This window comes from Dendrobates tinctorius, unplaced genomic scaffold, assembly GCF_039654945.1.
Source record: "Dendrobates tinctorius isolate UK_male_01 unplaced genomic scaffold, ASM3965494v1 ptg000020l, whole genome shotgun sequence".
NCBI lineage: Eukaryota > Metazoa > Chordata > Amphibia > Anura > Dendrobatidae > Dendrobates > Dendrobates tinctorius.
In genome coordinates this window covers 1843887-1870697 of record NW_027361688.1, presented here as the reverse complement: position 1 = coordinate 1870697, position 26811 = coordinate 1843887, and the positions used below count along the sequence as shown (strand labels likewise).

At 46.7% G+C, this 26811-nt stretch overlaps 1 protein-coding gene across 2 annotated transcripts in view; it reads right to left on the bottom strand.

The window, feature by feature from the left end:
* The window catches only part of ITPR2 (inositol 1,4,5-trisphosphate receptor type 2), a 285461-nt gene that overhangs the window by 185479 nt on the left and 73171 nt on the right, over positions 1-26811 (bottom strand). Inside the window, exons 10-17 of one of the 2 annotated variants that reach the window (XM_073567437.1) lie at positions 9832-9873; positions 6802-6953; positions 6077-6176; positions 5687-5847; positions 3095-3236; positions 2841-3002; positions 532-704; positions 293-412 (exon numbers count right to left, since the gene is read on the bottom strand). In XM_073567437.1, the coding sequence (XP_073423538.1) occupies positions 293-412; positions 532-704; positions 2841-3002; positions 3095-3236; positions 5687-5847; positions 6077-6176; positions 6802-6953; positions 9832-9873 (1052 nt within the window). The remainder of the gene's footprint in view (positions 1-292; positions 413-531; positions 705-2840; positions 3003-3094; positions 3237-5686; positions 5848-6076; positions 6177-6801; positions 6954-9831; positions 9874-26811) is intronic. The other variant, XM_073567438.1, reaches the window with a different exon arrangement.

Sequence of the window (26811 nt, the reverse complement as noted above, 5' to 3'; positions counted from 1 at the left end):
TAGTAGTTATATTCCTGTACATAGGGGCAGTATTATAGTAGTTATATTCTTGTACATAGGGGCAGTATTATAGTAGTTATATTCTTGTAGATAGGGAGCAGTATTATAGTAGTTATATTCTTGTACATAGGGAGCAGTATTATAGTAGTTATATTCTTGTACATAGGGGCAGTATTATAGTAGTTATATTCTTGTATATAGGGGGCAGTATTATAGTAGTTATATTCTTGTACATAGGGGCAGTATTATAGTAGTTACATACTAGTAAATGGGAGAATACTATAAAACCTACTTTGTCTGGATAAGGATATCGGCATTTCCAGGGCTGAGCATAAATTTGCAGATCAGCTCTTGAGTCACAGGGATTGCGGTTGTGTTGGATACACAGAGATCTGATAGATAATCCAGGAATCTGTGGGGTGGACACAGTGAAATCCTTTATAGTGATCGCGTATTATAACACCACAGTACAATGACAGTGATGTACAGATATAAATGTCGCTATAATACATGACGCAGATGATCTCTGACCTCGGTTCGCGGTTCCTTCTTAATAAGTTGACAAACGTTTCGATCTCTTTGGCGGTGATGTGCTTCTCCAGCAGTTTGCGGTTGTTGTGTAGCAGAGCAGTGATTGTGTCCTCCGCCAGGATGTCGTAGCCGATCTGTGACTGCATGACGCAGAAATGCTTGGCGATGTATTCCTGGATGTGGAGAGTAAAAGAGCAGATCACCCGAATATCCCACTGCCCCTCAAACAGCGAGCAGAGACTAAAGTCAGAGCTCAGGCCCCGGGGGCAACAATCCCTACATGTACAAGATAAGGCTGAACCTGTGATGTGTAACGTAATGAGAAACATGACCGGGAGGAAAGAGAAGGACAAAGAAGAATTGTATAAAGTTTGCTATCAGAAGTGGAAATAAAGAAGTAATTCAAAGCACTTACTACACATCACTTATCCTGTACCGATCATGTAGTATACTCCAGAGCTGCACTCACTATTCTGCTGGTGCAGTCACTGTGTACATACATTACATTACTGATCTTGAGTTACATCCTGTATTATACTCCAGAGCTGCGCTCACTATTCTGCTGGTGCAGTCACTGTGTACATACATTAAATTACTGATCCTGAGTTACATCCTGTATTATACTCCAGAGCTCCACTCACTATTCTGCTGGTGCAGTCACTGTGTACATACATTACTGATCCTGAGTTACATCCTGTACTATACCCCAGAGCTGCACTCACTATTCTGCTGCTGCAGTCACTGTGTACATACATTACTGATCCTGAGTTACATCCTGTATTATACTCCAGAGCTGCACTCACTATTCTGCTGGTGCAGTCACTGTGTACATACATTACATTACTGATCCTGAGTTACATCCTGTATTATACTCCAGAGCTGCACTCACTATTCTGCTGGTGCAGTCACTGTGTACATACATTACTGATCCTGAGTTACATCCTGTACTATACCCCAGAGCTGCACTCACTATTCTGCTGGTGCAGTCACTGTGTACATACATTACATTACTGATCCTGAGTTACATCCTGTATTATACCCCAGAGCTGCACTTACTATTCTGCTGGTGCAGTCACTGTGTACATACATTACTGATCCTGAGTTACATCCTGTATTATACCCCAGAGCTGCACTCACTATTCTACTGGTGCAGTCACTGTGTACATACATTACATTACTAATCCTGAGTTACATCCTGTATTATACCCCAGAGCTGCACTCACTATTCTGCTGGTGCAGTCACTGTGTACATACATTACTGATCCTGACTTACATCCTGTATTATACTCCAGAGCTGCACTTACTATTCTGCTGGTGCAGTCACTGTGTACATACATTACATTACTGATCCGGAGTTACATCCTGTATTATACCCCAGAGCTGCACTCACTATTCTGCTGGTGCAGTCACTGTGTACATACATTACTGATCCTGAGTTACATCCTATATTATACTCCAGAGCTGCACTCACTATTCTGCTGGTGCAGTCACTGTGTACATACATTACATTACTGATCCTGAGTTACATCCTGTATTATACTCCAGAGCTGCACTCACTATTCTGATGGTGCAGTCACTGTGTACATACATTACATTACTGATCTTGAGTTACATCCTGTATTATACCCCAGAGCTGCACTCACTATTCTGCTGGTGGAGTCACTGTGTACATACATTACTAATCCTGAGTTACATCCTGTATTATACCCCAGAGCTGCACTCACTATTCTGCTGGTGCAGTCACTGTGTACATACATTACTGATCCTGAGTTACATCCTGTATTATACTCCAGAGCTGCACTCACTATTCTGCTGGTGCAGTCACTGTGTACATACATTACATTACTGATCTTGAGTTACATCCTGTATTATACCCCAGAGCTGCACTCACTATTCTGCTGGTGGAGTCACTGTGTACATACATTACTAATCCTGAGTTACATCCTGTATTATACCCCAGAGCTGCACTCACTATTATGCTGGTGCAGTCACTGTGTACATACATTACTGATCCTGAGTTACATCCTGTATTATACTCCAGAGCTGCACTCACTATTCTGCTGGTGCAGTCACTGTGTACATACACTACATTACTGATCTTGAGTTACATCCTGTATTATACCCCAGAGCTGCACTCACTATTCTGCTGGTGGAGTCACTGTGTACATACATTACTAATCCTGAGTCACATCCTGTATTATACCCCAGAGCTGCACTCACTATTCTGCTGGTGCAGTCACTGTGTACATACATTACTGATCCTGAGTTACATCCTGTATTATACTCCAAAGCTGTACTCTGCTGATTACCTGGTTCTTGCGATAGTCCTGTTGTGAGTGTCTTAAGACCCGATAACACAGCCGGAGGATATACTTGTACGGTGCATATCTCTGGTCTCCCAGATCTTCAAGGCGAAGCATGGAGCCTTCACCAGCCTTGTCTTTAAATGGAGCCTTCAAAATGCCAAAAATCTGTAGACCCCAAAAATTATAAATAAAAAATAACTAAATATAAAGAATCTACGTCTAATGTTTTCAGACAAGCTGGTCTTAGACTTTGTCACCTGTGCTAAAATATTCTGCTCCCTCATTAACTTTTGTCGCTCCCGGTTGGGTTTGGTGACCACAACATCCAGGACTTCTTGACCGTTATTTGGAACTCCAGCCACAAAAAATATCAGATCCTCTAGAAGTTTTGTAACAAACCTGAAAAAGAGCAAAACCACAATAACTAAAGGGCACGCCAAAGTCCAGACAACAACAAAAACCCCTTAACTCCACAGTTATGGATAAAGCAACACACTTCACCCCAGGATATAAAAGTACTTAGACAAGAAAAAGGGCAGTTTGACCCTTTGGCCTCAGCAACTTTCAATAGTTTGTTAAATCTGGGAAAGTCTGTTGTTAGCTCTGGCACCAAAAACAGGAAAGATTACTTTTTGACTTTATTAAATATATCACACAATTGAATAGACTATCAAGATTATTTTTCACCCTAGGATAAAAGGGGTACATGGGAAAGAAGGACGATGTGACCAACTGGCTAGGGCAACTCTTTGAGTATTGCTATATTTCTAGCTCTGGCACTATAAAGGACAACATGAAAGTGAGATTTCACAATAATTTTTCAGACTAGGATACAAGTTTGCATGTCTCTATCTCTAAGTAGAATTTTCAAAATAATTTTTCGCTTTAGGATATAAGGGTACTAAGAAGGGAAGTGTTTTGTGTCCCCTTGGTCTGGGTAACTCTTCAGAGTTTCCTACATTTATACAGTTGGTTCACCCTTGCCACAATATGGCACCAAAAACAGGACCAATGACACCCAAGATTTCTTTGCATTGTATATATCACACCCCTGAACAGAGATTTCAAGAAGATTTTCCACCCTAGGATTCAAAGGTACTTGGGAGGGAAATATGATGTGACACGTTGGCCTGCGCAACTCTTCATGGATTCCTACATTTCTGCACTTAGCTTGTTATGGCGCCAAAAAAAGGACAATCCCAAACTTCCTCTCCACTGTATACATCATACCTCAAAGTAGAGTTTCAAGATGATTTAGACCATATTAAACAAGGTTACTTGGGAAAACAGGGTGAGGTGACCTTTTGGCCAGGTCAACTCTTCATCATTTCCTAACTTTCTGGAGATAGTTGAGCCTGTAACTGTTTACTGCCCTAAAAAAGCAAGGAGAACTCCATCCTTTCTGTCCACTACGTAGATCACACCTCTAAATATAGATATCTAGATGTTTTTTCAGCCTAGGTTTCAAAGGTACTTGGAAGCGAAGACAGATGCAACCCTTTGGCCTGGGCAACTCTTTATTGTTTCCTAAATTTCTGCAAATAGTTGAGCTCCTAGTTAATTCTGACTCCAAAAAGAAAGAGGGTGACCACAACCCTATAATCTACAGTATATAATACACCTCTACATAGAAATCTCAAAATGATTTTTTCATCCTAGGATACAAGGCTACTTGGGACAGTGAGTGATGTGACGCCTTGGCCTGAATATCTCTTCATGGTTTCCTACATTTCTCCAGTTAGTTCATCCATTGCCCCTTTAAGACACCAAAAGGAGGAAAGACAACCCCAACATTTCTTTGTATTGTGTTTATCACACCTCTAAACAGAGATATTGAGATGATTTTCACCCTCTGAGTCCAAGATACTTGGGAAGGAAACGTGAGGAGACCCTTTGGCCTGGTCAACTCTTCATGGTTTCCTATATTTCTGTACTTTGATAAGCCCTTAGCTGGTTATGGCAGCGAAAAGAAAGACAATCCAAAAACATCCCTGCACTGTATATATCAAACCTCTAATTAGTGTTTCTTGATGATTTTTCATGATGGGATACCAGGCTACTTTGAAGGGAAGGGTTTCCCCCTTTGACCAGGGCAACTCTTCGTGGTTCACATAGTTGAGACCTTACCTGTTTCTGTCCCCCCAAAAAAGAAATTCACATCTCTAAACAGAGATTTCAAATTGATTTTCACCCTAGGATACAAGGTTACTTAGGAAAGAAGGCTTATATGTTACCCCTTTGGACTAGATTTACTAAATTTATGCAGATGTTTTAACCTTTAGCTTTTTGGTACCAAAAAGTGAAAGAACGAACCCAAATCCTTCTATCTATTGTATATATTACATCTCTAAATAGAAAATACAAGATTATTTTTCACACAAGGTTACAAGGGTACTTGGGAAGGCAAGTCTTACTCATTTTGGACTGGTTAATTGTTGGTGGATTGTCAAATTTCTGTAGAAAGTTGAGCCCTTGGCTGGTTCTGGCAGCAATAAGAGGGGAATGACTCCAACCTCTCTCTTTACGGTATATACGTCACCTCTACATAGAAATTTCTAGATGTTTCTTATAAATTTTTGGGAATATTGTGAAAATAAGCTTCTAGATTTCTTCCTAAGACAAAATTAAAGGATGTAATATTCATAGTTATTATTATTCTAGCTCAGAAAGTTAGATGCGGACTGTCCAATATGGTTAATGATGGCGGCAACTTTGTGACCTCAGATCCAGTAGGAACAGCTGCTCTGAGGCACAAACTGGAGCTCTGACAAATGAAATTCTGTGCAGACTATATAATTAGGAGGACGTGAGCCCATATGGAGCCAAGCAGAGCAGACAGAATATCCGACCTCCGCTCGTTCTGTGTGATGGATCCATATTCCAACTTCTTCACCGTCGATGCTAAAACCTTATTGGCGTCATTAGCGAAATCCAAATCCCGAACTTCGCTAAGAGGAACGGAAATGATGGCGAAGGCTTCCTTGTCCTCTTTGGTCTGACAGGTTCCGATCTGAAGAAAACATCCGTAAAAAAAAAACAAAAAAAAAAAAACTATCAACAGAAGCAAACTGATAACAAAAATTAAAAAAACAATAAAATAAAAATAAAATATATGATTTATAATAAAGTATGAATAATTTTTCTTATTCTTTGTGTGCGACATTCTGATTATTTTTCGTCTTGTGACCACTCGTAAGCGAGGGCCGGTTTTCCTTCAGTGACCTGGACAGGATCTGTACCTTCAGCATAACCGGCCTTTCCTCATCCGTATCGATGGGAATACTGGTGCTGGTGACCCAGGTGTTCGTACACAGATGTCGCAGCCGCACGTACGAATTCCTGCAGAGAACGATAATTCAGCAAAGGGTGAGGAAAGAAAGGGAGAGGGAGGGAAAGAAGGAAAAAAGAAAGGGAGAGGGAGGGAAAGAAGGAAAAAAAGAAAGGGAGAGGGAGGGAAAGAAGGAAAAAAGAAAGGAAGAGGGAGGGAAAGAAAGAAAAAGGGAAAGGAGGAAGGAAGGAAGGAAGGAAGGAAGGAAGGAAGGAAAAGAAACAGAAAGAAAGAAGGAAAAATAACGAAAGAAGGAAAAAGAAACGAAGGAAGGGAAAATAAAAGAGGGCAGAATGGAAGGAAGGAAAGAAAAAAAGAGAAGGAAAAAGAAAGACCAAGGGAAGAAAAGAAAGAATGAAATTAAGAAAAGAGAGAAAGAAAAAAAGAGACATTGATAGATTTACTCCGGCATGCACGCCTCAGAGCTCCCTCTAAGCAGTCAGCAATGTACCATGAAGCTCTTTCCACACCCCTGAAGAGCAAACCTCATCTCTCTGACCACACCCCTGAGGAGCACAACACTCATTTCTGTGGTCACACCCCTGAGGAGCACAACCCTCATATCTCTCTGGTCACACCCCTGAGGAGCACAACCCTCATATCTCTGGTCACACCCCTGAGGAGCACAACCCTCACCTTGGCACCAGGCAGTCTGCTCTCTGTAGGGTGGTGGCATCCAACTCAAAGAGAGATGCAATATCGTTTCCGTGGGGCACTGACACCAGTGTGAACATGATCTTCTCCCCCGCAGGCCACTTCCTTTTGGAAACTGGTATTTCACCTTCTCTCTTGAAGGGACACAGAAATGTGATTAATGTAATCTGCCTCTGTAGCAATGGTACCCGGTCTAGACAATCCTCTGGGAGCTACACATCCCCTGCACTGACACACTGTAACAAACCCTCAGGTCAGGCTTCTCATTCACTGACAGTCAGCAGAGATGATGAAAATGAAAACAAGGATTATTTTTAATTCTTTTTTTAGTTGCCGGTTATATTTTTTTTTTGGCATTTTCCTGAATTAACAGGACAGGCCGGTGAGGGGGCGGCGGCAGGAGCTGTTGGGTGTGAAGGGTGTCTCAAAGGACAAGAGCATTAATTCCTCCGCTCCCGCTGGAGACCCCTGTGCAGCCTCGCGCCTCCACTAACAGCCTGGTTATTGACTCACGCGTGAGTCAACTCCATTTTTAGCGGAGACATCACGCTCCGGCTCTCAAGACGCCTTGGAAGACTCAGCCGACGTGCTGCCCGCGCTGACTCACGCTCGTGGGCAGCGGAGGACTTGGCAGCTTTGCTGTGACTGAGAGCGAAGAGTCCCCTGGAAACATTAACCATCGATGTGACTGCTGGTTCCTAAACCGGAGCCCCCCCCCAAATATCAGAAAATTTTACTCACGCTCTAATCTCTGGGTCAGTTAAATTAAAGCTATTGCTCCCTGTTATCAGCCATTTATAAGGGCAAAAAACCTCGCCCCCCCATCACTGCCTCATCTTCACCTATATGTGCGACCGATCGGAGGCTGCTTTAAGAAATGGAAGTGTGAAAAAAGGAGAGAGGAGTTTTGCTGCGGCGAAACATTATCTCTCTAGAGAGGCACAAAGTAAGGTTTCTGTGCTGCGGCCAGATGGCACCGAGCTGCGGGGACACAAAGAGGCTCTGTGAGGCTGAGAGCACGCGGCACTGAGCGGAGAGGAGCGCGTGACGATACGGTGAGAGCACCGACACTGCGCACAGTGAGGACGGTCAGCACATATACTGGTATATACCTCACAGGGCGGGCGCACACATCCTCCGTACTCCTCATTACTGACCCTGTACTGACCGTGAGATACATCCTGTATTATGGTGCAGTCACTGTGTACATACATTACATTACTGATCCTGAGTTACCTCCTGTATTATACTCCAGAGCTGTACTCACTATTCTGCTGGTGCAGTCACTGTGTACATACATTACATTACTGATCCTGAGTTACATCCTGTATTATACCCCAGAGCTGTACTCACTATTCTGCTGGTGCAGTCACTGTGTACATACATTACATTACTGATCCTGAGTTACCTCCTGTATTATACTCCAGAGCTGCACTCACTATTCTGCTGGTGCAGTCACTGTGTATATACATTACATTACTGATCCTGAGTTACATCCTGTATTATACTCCAGAGCTGCACTCACTATTCTGCTGGTGCAGTCACTGTGTACATACATTACTGATCCTGAGTTACATCCTGTATTATACCCCAGAGCTGTACTCACTATTCTGCTGGTGCAGTCACTGTGTACATACATTACATTACTGATCCTGAGTTACATCCTGTATTATACCACAGAGCTGCACTCACTATTCTGCTGGTGTAGTCACTGTGTACATACATTACATTACTGATCCTGAGTTACATCCTGTATTATACTCCAGAGCTGCACTCACTATTCTGCTGGTGCAGTCACTGTGCACATACACTACATTACTGATCCTGAGTTACCTCCTGTATTATACTCCAGAGCTGCACTCACTATTCTGCTGGTGCAGTCACTGTGTACATACATTACATTACTGATCCTGAGTTACATCCTGTATTATACTCCAGAGCTACACTCACTATTCTGCTGGTGCAGTCACTGTGTACATACATTACTGATCCTGAGTTACATCCTGTATTATACCCCAGAGCTGTACTCACTATTCTGCTGGTGCAGTCACTGTGTACATACATTACATTACTGATCCTGAGTTACATCCTGTATTATACCACAGAGCTGCACTCACTATTCTGCTGGTGTAGTCACTGTGTACATACATTACATTACTGATCCTGAGTTACATCCTGTATTATACTCCAGAGCTGCACTCACTATTCTGCTGGTGCAGTCACTGTGCACATACACTACATTACTGATCCTGAGTTACCTCCTGTATTATACTCCAGAGCTGCACTCACTATTCTGCTGGTGCAGTCACTGTGTACATACATTACATTACTGATCCTGAGTTACATCCTGTATTATACCCCAGAGCTGCACTCACTATTCTGCTGGTGCAGTCACTGTGTACATACATTACATTACTGATCCTGAGTTACCTCCTGTATTATACTCCAGAGCTGCACTCACTATTCTGCTGGTGCAGTCACTGTGTACATACATTACATTACTGATCCTGAGTTACATCCTGTATTATACCCCAGAGCTGCACTCGCTATTCTGCTGGTGCAGTCACTGAGTACATACATTACATTACTGATCATGAGTTACATCCTGTATTATACTCCAGAGCTGCACTCACTATTCTGCTGGTGCAGTCACTGAGTACATACATTACATTACTGATCATGAGTTACATCCTGTATTATACCCCAGAGCTGCACTCACTATTCTGCTGGTGCAGTCACTGTGTACATACATTACATTACTGATCCTGAGTTACATCCTGTATTATACTCCAGAGCTGCACTCACTATTCTGCTGGTGCAGTCACTGTGTACATACATTACTGATCCTGAGTTACATCCTGTATTATACTCCAGAGCTGCACTCTCTATTCTACTGGTGCAGTCACTGTGCACATCCATTATATTGCTCCAGAGCTGCACTCACTATTCTGCAGAGGTGTATAGCCAGGCTGTATTTATACAAGAAGGGCATGGTAATAATTTTGGACTTACTGTAACTTTTCCGTCGCTGACATCCCGATAATCTGGATTGATCTAAAACAGAATATGAAATTTTATAACTTGTAATTTACATGTAATATTCCGCTTCGCACTTATCCCTGCAGCGCTGATAAACATGTCAACTAGTCGCCCCATAATCCGGCTACATGTGACCCTACAAAGTTGCTCGCACTAGGGGGCGCTAATCATTCAGAAAGAGCAGGGAAAGATTCCATCTAGTTATTAGTCTCCATGTACATAAGGCAAAGTGGCCACAGGGCGCCCAACACAGTGACGGCCACAGGGCGCCCAACACAGTGACGGCCACAGGGCGCCCAACACAGTGACGGCCACAGGGCGCCCAACACAGTGACGGCCACAGGGCGCCAAACACAGTGACGGCCACAGAGCGCCAAACACAGTGACGGCCACAGAGCGCCCAACACAGTGACGGCCACAGGGCGCCCAACACAGTGACGGCCACAGGGCGCCCAACACAGTGACGGCCACAGGGCGCCCAACACAGTGACGGCCACAGGGCGCCCAACACAGTGACGGCCACAGGGCGCCCAACACAGTGACGGCCACAGGGCGCCCAACACAGTGACGGCCACAGGGCGCCCAACACAGTGACGGCCACAGGGCGCCCAACACAGTGACGGCCACAGGGCGCCCAACACAGTGACGGCCACAGGGCGCCCAACACAGTGACGGCCACAGGGCGCCCAACACAGTGACGGCCACAGGGCGCCCAACACAGTGACGGCCACAGGGCGCCCAACACAGTGACGGCCACAGGGCGCCCAACACAGTGACGGCCACAGGGCGCCCAACACAGTGACGGCCACAGGGCGCCCAACACAGTGACGGCCACAGGGCGCCCAACACAGTGACGGCCACAGGGCGCCCAACACAGTGACGGCCACAGCGCGCCCAACACAGTGACGGCCACAGGGCGCCCAACACAGTGACGGCCACAGGGCGCCCAACACAGTGACGGCCACAGGGCGCCAAACACAGTGACGGCCACAGAGCGCCAAACACAGTGACGGCCACAGAGCGCCAAACACAGTGACGGCCACAGAGCGCCAAACACAGTGACGGCCACAGAGCGCCAAACACAGTGACGGCCACAGAGCGCCAAACACAGTGACGGCCACAGAGCGCCCAACACAGTGACGGCCACAGGGCGCCCAACACAGTGACGGCCACAGGGCGCCCAACACAGTGACGGCCACAGGGCGCCCAACACAGTGAAGGACACAGAGCGCCCAACACAGTGACGGCCACAGGGCGCCCAACACAGTGACGGCCACAGGGCGCCCAACACAGTGAAGGACACAGAGCGCCAAACACAGTGACGGCCACAGGGCGCCAAACACAGTGACGGCCACAGGGCGCCCAACACAGTGACGGCCACAGGGCGCCCAACACAGTGACGGCCACAGGGCGCCCAACACAGTGACGGCCACAGGGCGCCCAACACAGTGACGGCCACAGGGCGCCCAACACAGTGACGGCCACAGGGCGCCCAACACAGTGACGGCCACAGGGCGCCCAACACAGTGACGGCCACAGGGCGCCCAACACAGTGACGGCCACAGGGCGCCCAACACAGTGACGGCCACAGGGCGCCCAACACAGTGACGGCCACAGGGCGCCCAACACAGTGACGGCCACAGGGCGCCCAACACAGTGACGGCCACAGGGCGCCCAACACAGTGACGGCCACAGGGCGCCCAACACAGTGACGGCCACAGGGCGCCCAACACAGTGACGGCCACAGGGCGCCCAACACAGTGACGGCCACAGGGCGCCCAACACAGTGACGGCCACAGGGCGCCCAACACAGTGACGGCCACAGGGCGCCCAACACAGTGACGGCCACAGGGCGCCCAACACAGTGACGGCCACAGGGCGCCCAACACAGTGACGGCCACAGGGCGCCCAACACAGTGACGGCCACAGGGCGCCCAACACAGTGACGGCCACAGGGCGCCCAACACAGTGACGGCCACAGGGCGCCCAACACAGTGACGGCCACAGGGCGCCCAACACAGTGACGGCCACAGGGCGCCCAACACAGTGACGGCCACAGGGCGCCCAACACAGTGACGGCCACAGGGCGCCCAACACAGTGACGGCCACAGGGCGCCCAACACAGTGACGGCCACAGGGCGCCCAACACAGTGACGGCCACAGGGCGCCCAACACAGTGACGGCCACAGGGCGCCCAACACAGTGACGGCCACAGGGCGCCCAACACAGTGAAGGACACAGGGCGTCCAACACAGTGAAGGACACAGGGCGTCCAACACAGTGAAGGACACAGGGCGTCCAACACAGTGAAGGACACAGGGCGTCCAACACAGTGAAGGACACAGGGCGTCCAACACAGTGAAGGACACAGGGCGTCCAACACAGTGAAGGACACAGGGCGTCCAACACAGTGAAGGACACAGGGCGTCCAACACAGTGAAGGACACAGGGCGTCCAACACAGTGAAGGACACAGGGCGTCCAACACAGTGAAGGACACAGGGCGTCCAACACAGTGAAGGACACAGGGCGTCCAACACAGTGAAGGACACAGGGCGTCCAACACAGTGAAGGACACAGGGCGTCCAACACAGTGAAGGACACAGGGCGTCCAACACAGTGAAGGACACAGGGCGCCCAACACTGTGAAGGACACAGAGCGCCCAACACAGTGACGTCCACAGAGCGCCCAACACAGTGACGGCCACAGAGCGCCCAACACAGTGACGGCCACAGAGCGCCCAACACAGTGACGGCCACAGAGCGCCCAACACAGTGACGGCCACAGAGCGCCCAACACAGTGACGGCCACAGAGCGCCCAACACAGTGACGGCCACAGAGCGCCCAACACAGTGACGGCCACAGAGCGCCCAACACAGTGACGGCCACAGAGCGCCCAACACAGTGACGGCCACAGAGCGCCCAACACAGTGACGGCCACAGACCGCCCAACACAGTGACGGCCACAGACCGCCCAACACAGTGACGGCCACAGACCGCCCAACACAGTGACGGCCACAGACCGCCCAACACAGTGACGGCCACAGACCGCCCAACACAGTGACGGCCACAGACCGCCCAACACCGTGACGGCTACAGACCGCCCAACACCGTGACGGCCACAGACCGCCCAACACAGTGACAGCCCAAGACCGCCCAACATAGTGACGGCCACACATTACATTACTGATCCTGAGTTACATCCTGTATTATACCCCAGAGCTGCACTCACTATTCTGCTGGTGCAGTCACTGTGTACATACATTACATTACTGATCCTGAGTTATAACCTGTATTATACCCCAGAGCTGCACTCACTATTCTGCTGGTGCAGTCACTGTGTACATACATTACATTACTGATCCTGAGTTACATACTGTATTATACCCCAGAGCTGCACTCACTATTCTGCTGGTGCAGTCACTGTGTACATACATTACATTACTGATCCTGAGTTACATCCTGTATTATACCCAGAGCAGCACTCACTATTCTGCTGGTGCAGTCACTGTGTACATACATTACATTACTGATCCTGAGTTATATCCTGTATTATACCCCAGAGCTGCACTCACTATTCTGCTGGTGCAGTCACTGTGTACATACATTACATTACTGATCCTGAGTTACATCCTGTATTATAAACCAGAGCTGCACTCACTATTCTGCTGGTGCAGTCACTGTGTACATACATTACTGCTCCTGCGTTACATCCTGTATTATACTCCAGAGCTGCACTCACTATTCTGCTGGTGCAGTCACTGTGTACATACATTACATAACTGATCCTGAGTTACATCCTGTATTATACTCCAGAGCTGCACTCACTATTCTGCTGGTGCAGTCACTGTGTACATACATTACATTACTGATCCTGAGTAACATCCTGTATTATACCCCAGAGCTGCACTCACTATTCTGCTGGTGCAGTCACTGTGTACATACATTACATAACTGATCCTGAGTTACATCCTGTATTATACTCCAGAGCTGCACTCACTATTCTGCTGGTGCAGTCACTGTGTACATACATTACATTACTGATCCTGAGTTATATCCTGTATTATACCCCAGAGCTGCACTCACTATTCTGCTGGTGCAGTCACTGTGTACCTACATTACATTACTGCTCCTGTGTTACATCCTGTATTATACTCCAGAGCTGCACTCACTATTCTGCGGGTGCAGTCACTGTGTACATACATTACATTACTGATCCGGAGTTACCTCCTATATTATACTCCAGAGCTGCACTCACTATTCTGCTGGTGCAGTCACTGTGTACATACATTACATTACTGATCCTGAGTTATATCCTGTATTATACCCCAGAGCTGCACTCACTATTCTGCTGGTGCAGTCACTGTGTACATACATTACATTACTGCTCCTGTGTTACATCCTGTATTATACTCCAGAGCTGCACTCACTATTCTGCTGGTGCAGTCACTGTGTGCATACATTACATTACTGATCCTGAGTTACATCTTGTGTTATACCCCAGAGCTGCACTCACTATTCTGCTGGTGCAGTCACTGTGTACATACATTACATTACTGATCCTGAGTTACATCCTGTATTATACTCCAGAGCTGCAGTCACTATTCTGCTAGTGCAGTCACTGTGTACATCCATTACATTACTGATCCTGAGTTACATCCTGTATTATACCCCAGAGCTGCACTCACTATTCTGCTGGTGCAGTCACTGTGTACATACATTACATATCCTGAGTTATATCCTGTATTATACCCCAGAGCTGCACTCACTATTCTGCTGGTGCAGTCACTGTGTACATACATTATATTACTGATCCTGAGTTACATCCTGTATTATACTCCAGAGCTGCACTCACTATTCTGCTGCTGCAGTCACTGTGTACCTACATTACATTACTGATCCTGAGTTACATCCTGTATTATACCCCAGAGCTGCACTCACTATTCTGCTGGTGCAGTCACTGTGTACATACATTACATTACTGATCCTGAGTTACATCCTGTATTATACTCCAGAGCTGCACTCACTATTCTGCTGGTGCAGTCACTGTGTACATACATTATATTACTGATCCTGAGTTACATCCTGTATTATACTCCAGAGCTGCACTCACTATTCTGCTGCTGCAGTCACTGTGTACCTACATTACATTACTGATCCTGAGTTACATCCTGTATTATACCCCAGAGCTGCACTCACTATTCTGCTGGTGCAGTCACTGTGTACATACATTACATTACTGATCCTGAGTTACCTCCTGTATTATACTCCAGAGCTGCACTCACTATTCTGCTGGTGCAGTCACTGTGTACCTACATTACATTACTGATCCTGAGTTACATCCTGTATTATACTCCAGAGCTGCACTCACTATTCTGCTGGTGCAGTCACTGTGTACATACATTACATTACTGATCCTGAGTTACCTCCTGTATTATACTCCAGAGCTGCACTCACTATTCTGCTTGTGCAGTCACTGTGTACATACATTACATTACTGATCCTGAGTTACATCCTGTATTATACTCCAGAGCTGCACTCACTATTCTGCTGGTGCAGTCACTGTGTACATACATTACATTACTGATCCTGAGTTACATCCTGTATTATACCCCAGAGCTGCACTCACTATTCTGCTGGTGCAGTCACTGTGTACATACATTACATTACTGATCCTGAGTTACATCCTGTATTATACTCCAGAGCTGCACTCACTATTCTGCTGGTGCAGTCACTGTGTACATACATTACATTACTGATCCTGAGTTACACCCTGTATTATACCCCAGAGCTGCACTCACTATTCTGCTGGTGCAGTCACTGTGTACATACATTACATTACTGATCCTGAGTTACATCCTGTATTATACCCCAGAGCTGCACTCACTATTCTGCTGGTGCAGTCACTGTGTACATACATTACATTACTGATCCTGAGTTACACCCTGTATTATACCCCAGAGCTGCACTCACTATTCTGCTGGTGCAGTCACTGTGTACATACATTACTGATCCTGAGTTACATCCTGTATTATACTCCAGAGCTGCACTCACTATTCTGCTGGTGCAGTCACTGTGTACATACATTACATTACTGATCCTGAGTTACATCCTGTATTATACCCCAGAGCTGCACTCACTATTCTGCTGGTGCAGTCACTGTGTACATACATTACATTACTGATCCTGAGTTACATCCTGTATTATACCCCAGAGCTGCACTCACTATTCTGCTGGTGCAGTCACTGTGTACCTACATTACATTACTGATCCTGAGTTACATCCTGTATTATACCCCAGAGCTGCACTCACTATTCTGCTGGTGCAGTCACTGTGTACATACATTACATTACATATCCTGAGTTACATCCTGTATTATACTCCAGAGCTGCACTCACTATTCTGCTGCTGCAGTCACTGTGTACCTACATTACATTACTGATCCTGAGTTACATCCTGTATTATACTCCAGAGCTGCACTCACTATTCTGCTGGTGCAGTCACTGTGTACATACTTTACATTACTGATCCTGAGTTACATCCTGTATTATACCCCAGAGCTGCACTCACTATTCTGCTGGTGCAGTCACTGTGTACATACATTACATTACTGATCCTGAGTTACATCCTGTATTATACTCCAGAGCTGCACTCACTATTCTGCTGGTGCAGTCACTGTGTACATACATTACATTACTGATCCTGAGTTACATCCTGTATTATACCCCAGAGCTGCACTCACTATTCTGCTGGTGCAGTCACTGTGTACATACATTATATTACTGATCCTGAGTTACATCCTGTATTATACTCCAGAGCTGCACTCACTATTCTGCTGCTGCAGTCACTGTGTACCTACATTACATTACTTATCCTGAGTTACATCCTGTATTATACCCCAGAGCTGCACTCACTATTCTGCTGGTGCAGTCACTGTGTACATACATTACATTACTGATCCTGAGTTACATCCTGTATTATACCCCAGAGCTGCACTCACTATTCTGCTGGTGCAGTCACTGTGTACATACATTACATTACTGATCCTGAGTTACATCCTGTATTATACCCCAGAGCTGCACTCACTATTCTGCTGGTGCAGTCACTGTGTACCTACATTACATTACTGATCCTGAGTTACATCCTGTATTATACCCCAGAGCTGCACTCACTATTCTGCTGGTGCAGTCACTGTGTACATACATTACATATCCTGAGTTACATCCTGTATTATACTCCAGAGCTGCACTCACTATTCTGCTGCTGCAGTCACTGTGTACATACATTACATTACTGATCCTGAGTTACATCCTGTATTATACGCCAGAGCTGCACTCACTATTCTGCTGGTGCAGTCACTGTGTACATACATTACATTACTGATCCTGAGTTATAACCTGTATTATACCCCAGAGCTGCACTCACTATTCTGCTGGTGCAGTCACTGTGTACATACATTACATTACTGATCCTGAGTTACATACTGTATTATACCCCAGAGCTGCACTCACTATTCTGCTGGTGCAGTCACTGTGTACATACATTACATTACTGATCCTGAGTTACATCCTGTATTATACCCAGAGCAGCACTCACTATTCTGCTGGTGCAGTCACTGTGTACATACATTACATTACTGATCCTGAGTTATATCCTGTATTATACCCCAGAGCTGCACTCACTATTCTGCTGGTGCAGTCACTGTGTACATACATTACATTACTGATCCTGAGTTACATCCTGTATTATAAACCAGAGCTGCACTCACTATTCTGCTGGTGCAGTCACTGTGTACATACATTACTGCTCCTGCGTTACATCCTGTATTATACTCCAGAGCTGCACTCACTATTCTGCTGGTGCAGTCACTGTGTACATACATTACATAACTGATCCTGAGTTACATCCTGTATTATACTCCAGAGCTGCACTCACTATTCTGCTGGTGCAGTCACTGTGTACATACATTACATTACTGATCCTGAGTAACATCCTGTATTATACCCCAGAGCTGCACTCACTATTCTGCTGGTGCAGTCACTGTGTACATACATTACATAACTGATCCTGAGTTACATCCTGTATTATACTCCAGAGCTGCACTCACTATTCTGCTGGTGCAGTCACTGTGTACATACATTACATTACTGATCCTGAGTTATATCCTGTATTATACCCCAGAGCTGCACTCACTATTCTGCTGGTGCAGTCACTGTGTACCTACATTACATTACTGCTCCTGTGTTACATCCTGTATTATACTCCAGAGCTGCACTCACTATTCTGCGGGTGCAGTCACTGTGTACATACATTACATTACTGATCCGGAGTTACCTCCTATATTATACTCCAGAGCTGCACTCACTATTCTGCTGGTGCAGTCACTGTGTACATACATTACATTACTGATCCTGAGTTATATCCTGTATTATACCCCAGAGCTGCACTCACTATTCTGCTGGTGCAGTCACTGTGTACATACATTACATTACTGCTCCTGTGTTACATCCTGTATTATACTCCAGAGCTGCACTCACTATTCTGCTGGTGCAGTCACTGTGTGCATACATTACATTACTGATCCTGAGTTACATCTTGTGTTATACCCCAGAGCTGCACTCACTATTCTGCTGGTGCAGTCACTGTGTACATACATTACATTACTGATCCTGAGTTACATCCTGTATTATACTCCAGAGCTGCAGTCACTATTCTGCTAGTGCAGTCACTGTGTACATCCATTACATTACTGATCCTGAGTTACATCCTGTATTATACCCCAGAGCTGCACTCACTATTCTGCTGGTGCAGTCACTGTGTACATACATTACATATCCTGAGTTATATCCTGTATTATACCCCAGAGCTGCACTCACTATTCTGCTGGTGCAGTCACTGTGTACATACATTATATTACTGATCCTGAGTTACATCCTGTATTATACTCCAGAGCTGCACTCACTATTCTGCTGCTGCAGTCACTGTGTACCTACATTACATTACTGATCCTGAGTTACATCCTGTATTATACCCCAGAGCTGCACTCACTATTCTGCTGGTGCAGTCACTGTGTACATACATTACATTACTGATCCTGAGTTACATCCTGTATTATACTCCAGAGCTGCACTCACTATTCTGCTGGTGCAGTCACTGTGTACATACATTATATTACTGATCCTGAGTTACATCCTGTATTATACTCCAGAGCTGCACTCACTATTCTGCTGCTGCAGTCACTGTGTACCTACATTACATTACTGATCCTGAGTTACATCCTGTATTATACCCCAGAGCTGCACTCACTATTCTGCTGGTGCAGTCACTGTGTACATACATTACATTACTGATCCTGAGTTACCTCCTGTATTATACTCCAGAGCTGCACTCACTATTCTGCTGGTGCAGTCACTGTGTACCTACATTACATTACTGATCCTGAGTTACATCCTGTATTATACTCCAGAGCTGCACTCACTATTCTGCTGGTGCAGTCACTGTGTACATACATTACATTACTGATCCTGAGTTACCTCCTGTATTATACTCCAGAGCTGCACTCACTATTCTGCTTGTGCAGTCACTGTGTACATACATTACATTACTGATCCTGAGTTACATCCTGTATTATACTCCAGAGCTGCACTCACTATTCTGCTGGTGCAGTCACTGTGTACATACATTACATTACTGATCCTGAGTTACATCCTGTATTATACCCCAGAGCTGCACTCACTATTCTGCTGGTGCAGTCACTGTGTACATACATTACATTACTGATCCTGAGTTACATCCTGTATTATACTCCAGAGCTGCACTCACTATTCTGCTGGTGCAGTCACTGTGTACATACATTACATTACTGATCCTGAGTTACACCCTGTATTATACCCCAGAGCTGCACTCACTATTCTGCTGGTGCAGTCACTGTGTACATACATTACATTACTGATCCTGAGTTACATCCTGTATTATACCCCAGAGCTGCACTCACTATTCTGCTGGTGCAGTCACTGTGTACATACATTACATTACTGATCCTGAGTTACACCCTGTATTATACCCCAGAGCTGCACTCACTATTCTGCTGGTGCAGTCACTGTGTACATACATTACTGATCCTGAGTTACATCCTGTATTATACTCCAGAGCTGCACTCACTATTCTGCTGGTGCAGTCACTGTGTACATACATTACATTACTGATCCTGAGTTACATCCTGTATTATACCCCAGAGCTGCACTCACTATTCTGCTGGTGCAGTCACTGTGTACATACATTACATTACTGATCCTGAGTTACATCCTGTATTATACCCCAGAGCTGCACTCACTATTCTGCTGGTGCAGTCACTGTGTACCTACATTACATTACTGATCCTGAGTTACATCCTGTATTATACCCCAGAGCTGCACTCACTATTCTGCTGGTGCAGTCACTGTGTACATACATTACATTACATATCCTGAGTTACATCCTGTATTATACTCCAGAGCTGCACTCACTATTCTGCTGCTGCAGTCACTGTGTACCTACATTACATTACTGATCCTGAGTTACATCCTGTATTATACTCCAGAGCTGCACTCACTATTCTGCTGGTGCAGTCACTGTGTACATACTTTACATTACTGATCCTGAGTTACATCCTGTATTATACCCCAGAGCTGCACTCACTATTCTGCTGGTGCAGTCACTGTGTACATACATTACATTACTGATCCTGAGTTACATCCTGTATTATACTCCAGAGCTGCACTCACTATTCTGCTGGTGCAGTCACTGTGTACATACATTACATTACTGATCCTGAGTTACATCCTGTATTATACCCCAGAGCTGCACTCACTATTCTGCTGGTGCAGTCACTGTGTACATACATTATATTACTGATCCTGAGTTACATCCTGTATTATACTCCAGAGCTGCACTCACTATTCTGCTGCTGCAGTCACTGTGTACCTACATTACATTACTTATCCTGAGTTACATCCTGTATTATACCCCAGAGCTGCACTCACTATTCTGCTGGTGCAGTCACTGTGTACATACATTACATTACTGATCCTGAGTTACATCCTGTATTATACCCCAGAGCTGCACTCACTATTCTGCTGGTGCAGTCACTGTGTACATACATTACATTACTGATCCTGAGTTACATCCTGTATTATACCCCAGAGCTGCACTCACTATTCTGCTGGTGCAGTCACTGTGTACCTACATTACATTACTGATCCTGAGTTACATCCTGTATTATACCCCAGAGCTGCACTCACTATTCTGCTGGTGCAGTCACTGTGTACATACATTACATATCCTGAGTTACATCCTGTATTATACTCCAGAGCTGCACTCACTATTCTGCTGCTGCAGTCACTGTGTACATACATTACATTACTGATCCTGAGTTACATCCTGTATTATACGCCAGAGCTGCACTCACTATTCTGCTGGTGCAGTCACTGTGTACATACATTACATTACTGATCCTGAGTTACATCCTGTATTATACTCCAGAGCTGCACTCACTATTCTGCTGGTGCAGTCACTGTGTACATACATTACATTACTGATCCTGAGTTACATCCTGTATTATACCCCAGAGCTGCACTCACTATTCTGCTGGTGCAGTCACTGTGTACATACATTATATTACTGATCCTGAGTTACATCCTGTATTATACTCCAGAGCTGCACTCACTATTCTGCTGCTGCAGTCACTGTGTACCTACATTACATTACTTATCCTGAGTTACATCCTGTATTATACCCCAGAGCTGCGCTCACTATTCTGCTGGTGCAGTCACTGTGTACCTACATTACATTACTGATCCTGAGTTACATCCTGTATTATACTCCAGGGCTGCACTCACTATTCTGCTGGTGCAGTCACTGTGTACCTACATTACATTACTGATCCTGAGTTACATCCTGTATTATACCCCAGAGCTGCACTCACTATTCTGCTGGTGCAGTCACTGTGTACATACATTACTGATCCTGAGTTACACCTTGTATTATACTCCAGAGCTGCACTCACTATTCTGCTAGTGCAGTCACTGTGTGCATACATTACATTACTGATCCTGAGTTACATCCTGTATTATACCCCAGAGCTGCGCTCACTATTCTGCTGGTGCAGTCACTGTGTACCTACATTACATTACTGATCCTGAGTTACATCCTGTATTATACTCCAGGGCTGCACTCACTATTCTGCTGGTGCAGTCACTGTGTACCTACATTACATTACTGATCCTGAGTTACATCCTGTATTATACCCCAGAGCTGCACTCACTATTCTGCTGGTGCAGTCACTGTGTACATACATTACTGATCCTGAGTTACACCTTGTATTATACTCCAGAGCTGCACTCACTATTCTGCTAGTGCAGTCACTGTGTGCATACATTACATTACTGATCCTGAGTTACATCCTGTATTATACCCCAGAGCTGCACTCACTATTCTGCTGGTGCAGTCACTGTGCACATACATTACTGATCCTGGGTTACATCCTGTATTATACCCCAGAGCTGCACTCACTATTCTGCTGGTGCAGTCACTGTGTACATACATTACATTACTGATCCTGAGTTACATCCTGTATTATACTCTAGAGCTGCACTCACTATTCTGCTGGTGCAGTCACTGTGTACATACATTACTGATCCTGAGTTACATCCTGTATTATACTCCAGAGCTGCACTCACTATTCTGCTGGTGCAGTCACTGTGTACATACATTGCATTACTGATCCTGAGTTACATCCTGTATTATACTCCAGAGCTGCACTCACTATTCTGCTGGTGCAGTCACTGTGTACATACATTACATTACTGATCCTGAGTTACATCCTGTATTATACTCCAGAGCTGCACTCTCTATTCTGCTGGTGCAGTCACTGTGTACATACATTACATTACTGATCCTGAGTTACATCCTGTATTATACCCCAGAGCTGCACTCACTATTCTGCTGGTGCAGTCACTGTGTACATACATTACATTACTGATCCTGAGTTGCATCCTGTATTATACCCCAGAGCTGCACTCACTATTCTGCTGGTGCAGTCACTGTGTACATACATTACATTACTGATCCTGAGTTACATCCTGTATTATACTCCAGAGCTGCACTCACTATTCTGCTGGTGCGGTCACTGTGTACATACATTACATTACTGATCCTGAGTTACATCCTGTATTATACTCCAGAGCTGCACTCACTATTCTGCTGGTGCGGTCACTGTGTACATACATTACATTACTGATACTGAGTTACATCCTGTATTATACCCAGAGCTGCACTCACTATTCTGCTGGTGCAGTCACTGTGTACATACATTACATTACTGATCCTGAGTTACATCCTGTATTATACCCCAGAGCTGCACTCACTATTCTGCTGGTGCAGTCACTGTGTACATACATTACATTACTGATCCTGAGTTACATCCTGTATTATACTCCAGAGCTGAGCTCACTATTCTGATGCAGTGGCTCCATCCTTTCTTCCTATTGTTGATCTGAATGAGTCTAAAACAAAACTACTTGTCTAATCAGTGGCTCAGGCTGCTGATCTCTTCATCTTTCCTCCATGCTTTACACTGCAGCACTTACGGTTTTAGATTAACTGGTATACTGCAAAATACTAAGCTACTAATGAGGAAAAGATGATGGGGCGGTGGCTAAAACGAATGATTAGAGTGTAGTGGTCCTATGTGCGGCCCCCTGAGCAGGAGATCCTGGGGTGCTGCACTGCATCTAGGGGTCCGCTATGAAGCCCCAATAAGGGGATCTAATAGATATGTCTGAATGCAGCAAGAGCCGCAGATAATATCAGTGAGTGATCCAGAACCAATCTGGAAGCTGCAGACATATCACGTTCAGGACAGGTCATAAAAAGTCAGGGGGGTCGGTGTCCAGATCTGGTTCCAGTCCCTATAAATAATCGTCCTGTAACGAGCGCAGGATTTACTGATCGGTTTTCAGTCTGTGATAAGGTAATTGCGCGAGGCTGCGCTGCCATCTGGTGGTGGGATACGGTACTACCTTACATAAAAGGCAGGGAATCGTACTTCCCTAAAAGCTTGAGGGCCACAGGGTGAAGACCCCCTGGATAACTGTGACTGTGCAGACATTATTACCCTATAGTATGGGACCCCTGGATCGATCACTAAAATGTCCATTATGGAACAACCCGTTTAAATAAACGGGATGCCGAATCAGAACATCACAGGATCTAGTAAACGCCAGAGGAGCCCAGGATGCCGGATCAGGATGTCGCAGGATCTAGTAAACGCCAGAGGAGTCCAGGATGCCGGAGCAGGACGTCGCAGGATCTAGCGCCAGAGGAGTCCAGGATGCCGGATCAGGATGTCGCAGGATCTAGTAACCACCAGAGGAGTCAAGATGCCGGATCAGGACGTCGCAGGATCTAGTAAACGCCAGATGAGTCCAGATGCCGGATCAGGACGTCGCAGGATCTAGTAAACACCAGAGGAGCCCAGGATTCCGGATCATGACGTCGCAGGATCTAGTAAACACCAGAGGAGTCCAGGATGCCGGATCAGGAAGTCGCAGGATCTAGTAAACACCAGAGGAGTCCAGGATGCCGGATCAGGACGTCGCAGGATCTAGTAAACACCAGAGGAGTCCAGGATGCCGGAGCAGGACGTCGCAGGATCTAGTAAACGCCAGAGGAGCCCAGGATGCCGGATCAGGATGTCGCAGGATCTAGTAACCACCAGAGGAGTCCAGGATGCCGGAGCAGGACGTCGCAGGATCTAGTAAACGCCAGAGGAGCCCAGGATGCCGGATCAGGATGTCGCAGGATCTAGTAAACACCAGAGGAGTCCAGGATGCCGGAGCAGGACGTCGCAGGATCTAGTAAACGCCAGAGGAGCCCAGGATGCCGGATCAGGATGTCGCAGGATCTAGTAAACACCAGAGGAGCCCATGATGCCGGAGCAGGACGTCGCAGGATCTAGTAAACACCAGAGGAGCCCAGGATGCCGGATCAGGAAGTCGCAGGATCTAGTAAACACCAGAGGAGCCCAGGATGCCGGATCAGGATGTCGCAGGATCTAGTAAACACCAGAGGAGCCCAGGATGCCGGATCAGGAAGTCGCAGGATCTAGTAAACACCAGAGGAGTCCAGGATGCCGGAGCAGGACGTCGCAGGATCTAGTAAACGCCAGAGGAGCCCAGGATGCCGGATCAGGATGTCGCAGGATCTAGTAAACACCAGAGGAGCCCATGATGCCGGAGCAGGACGTCGCAGGATCTAGTAAACACCAGAGGAGCCCAGGATGCCGGATCAGGATGTCGCAGGATCTAGTAAACACCAGAGGAGCCCAGGATGCCGGATCAGGAAGTCGCAGGATCTAGTAAACACCAGAGGAGTCCAGGATGCCGGAGCAGGACGTCGCAGGATCTAGTAAACGCCAGAGGAGCCCAGGATGCCGGATCAGGATGTCGCAGGATCTAGTAACCACCAGAGGAGCCCAGGATGCCGGATCAGGACGTCGCAGGATCTAGTAAACGCCAGAGGAGCCCAGGATGCCGGATCAGGATGTCGCAGGATCTAGTAAACACCAGAGGAGTCCAGGATGCCGGAGCAGGACGTCGCAGGATCTAGTAAACGCCAGAGGAGCCCAGGATGCCGGATCAGGATGTCGCAGGATCTAGTAAACACCAGAGGAGCCCATGATGCCGGAGCAGGACGTCGCAGGATCTAGTAAACACCAGAGGAGCCCAGGATGCCGGATCAGGATGTCGCAGGATCTAGTAAACACCAGAGGAGCCCAGGATGCCGGATCAGGACGTCGCAGGATCTAGTAAACACCAGAGGAGCCCAGGATGCCGGATCAGGACGTCGCAGGATCTAGTAAACACCAGAGGAGTCCAGGATGCCGGATCAGGATGTCGCAGGATCTAGTAAACGCCAGAGGAGTCCAGGATGCCGGAGCAGGATGTCGCAGGATCAAGTAAACGCCAGAGGAGTCCAGGATGCCGGATCAGGATGTCACAGGATCTAGTAACCACCAGAGGAGTCAAGATGCCGGATCAGGACGTCGCAGGATCTAGTAAACACCAGAGGAGCCAAGGATGCCGGATCAGGATGTCGCAGGATCTAGTAACCACCAGAGGAGTCAAGATGCCGTATCAGGACGTCGCAGGATCTAGTAACCACCAGAGGAGTCAAGATGCCGGATCAGGACGTCGCAGGATCTAGTAAACGCCAGAGGAGTCCAGATGCCGGATCAGGATGTCGCAGGATCTAGTAACCACCAGAGGAGTCAAGATGCCAGATCAGGACTTCGCAGGATCTAGTAAACACCAGAGGAGCCCAGGATGCCGGATCAGGATGTCGCAGGATCTAGTAAATGCCAGAGGAGTCCAGGATGCCGGATCATGAGGTCGCAGGATCTAGTAACCACCAGAGGAGCCCAGGATGACGGATCAGAACATCACAGGATCTAGTAAACGCCAGAGGAGTCCAGATGCCGGATCAGGACGTCGCAGGATCTAGTAAACACCAGAGGAGCCCAGGATGACGGATCAGAACATCGCAGGATCTAGTAAACACCAGAGGAGCCCAGGATGCCGGATCAGGACGTTTCAGGATCTAGTAAACACCAGAGGAGCCCAGGATGCCGGATCAGGATGTCACAGGATCTAGTAAACATCAGAGGAGTCCAGGATGTTGGATGAGGACGTTGCAGGATCTAGTAAATGCCAGAGGAGCCCAGGACGCCGGATCAGGACGTCGCAGGATCTAGTAAACGCCAGAGGAGCCCAGGATGCCGGAGCAGGACGTCGCAGGATCTAGTAAACACCAGAGGAGTCCAGGATGCCGGATCAGGACGTCGCAGGATCTAGTAAACGCCAGAGGAGCCCAGGATGCCGGATCATGACGTCGCAGGATCTAGTAAACACCAGAGGA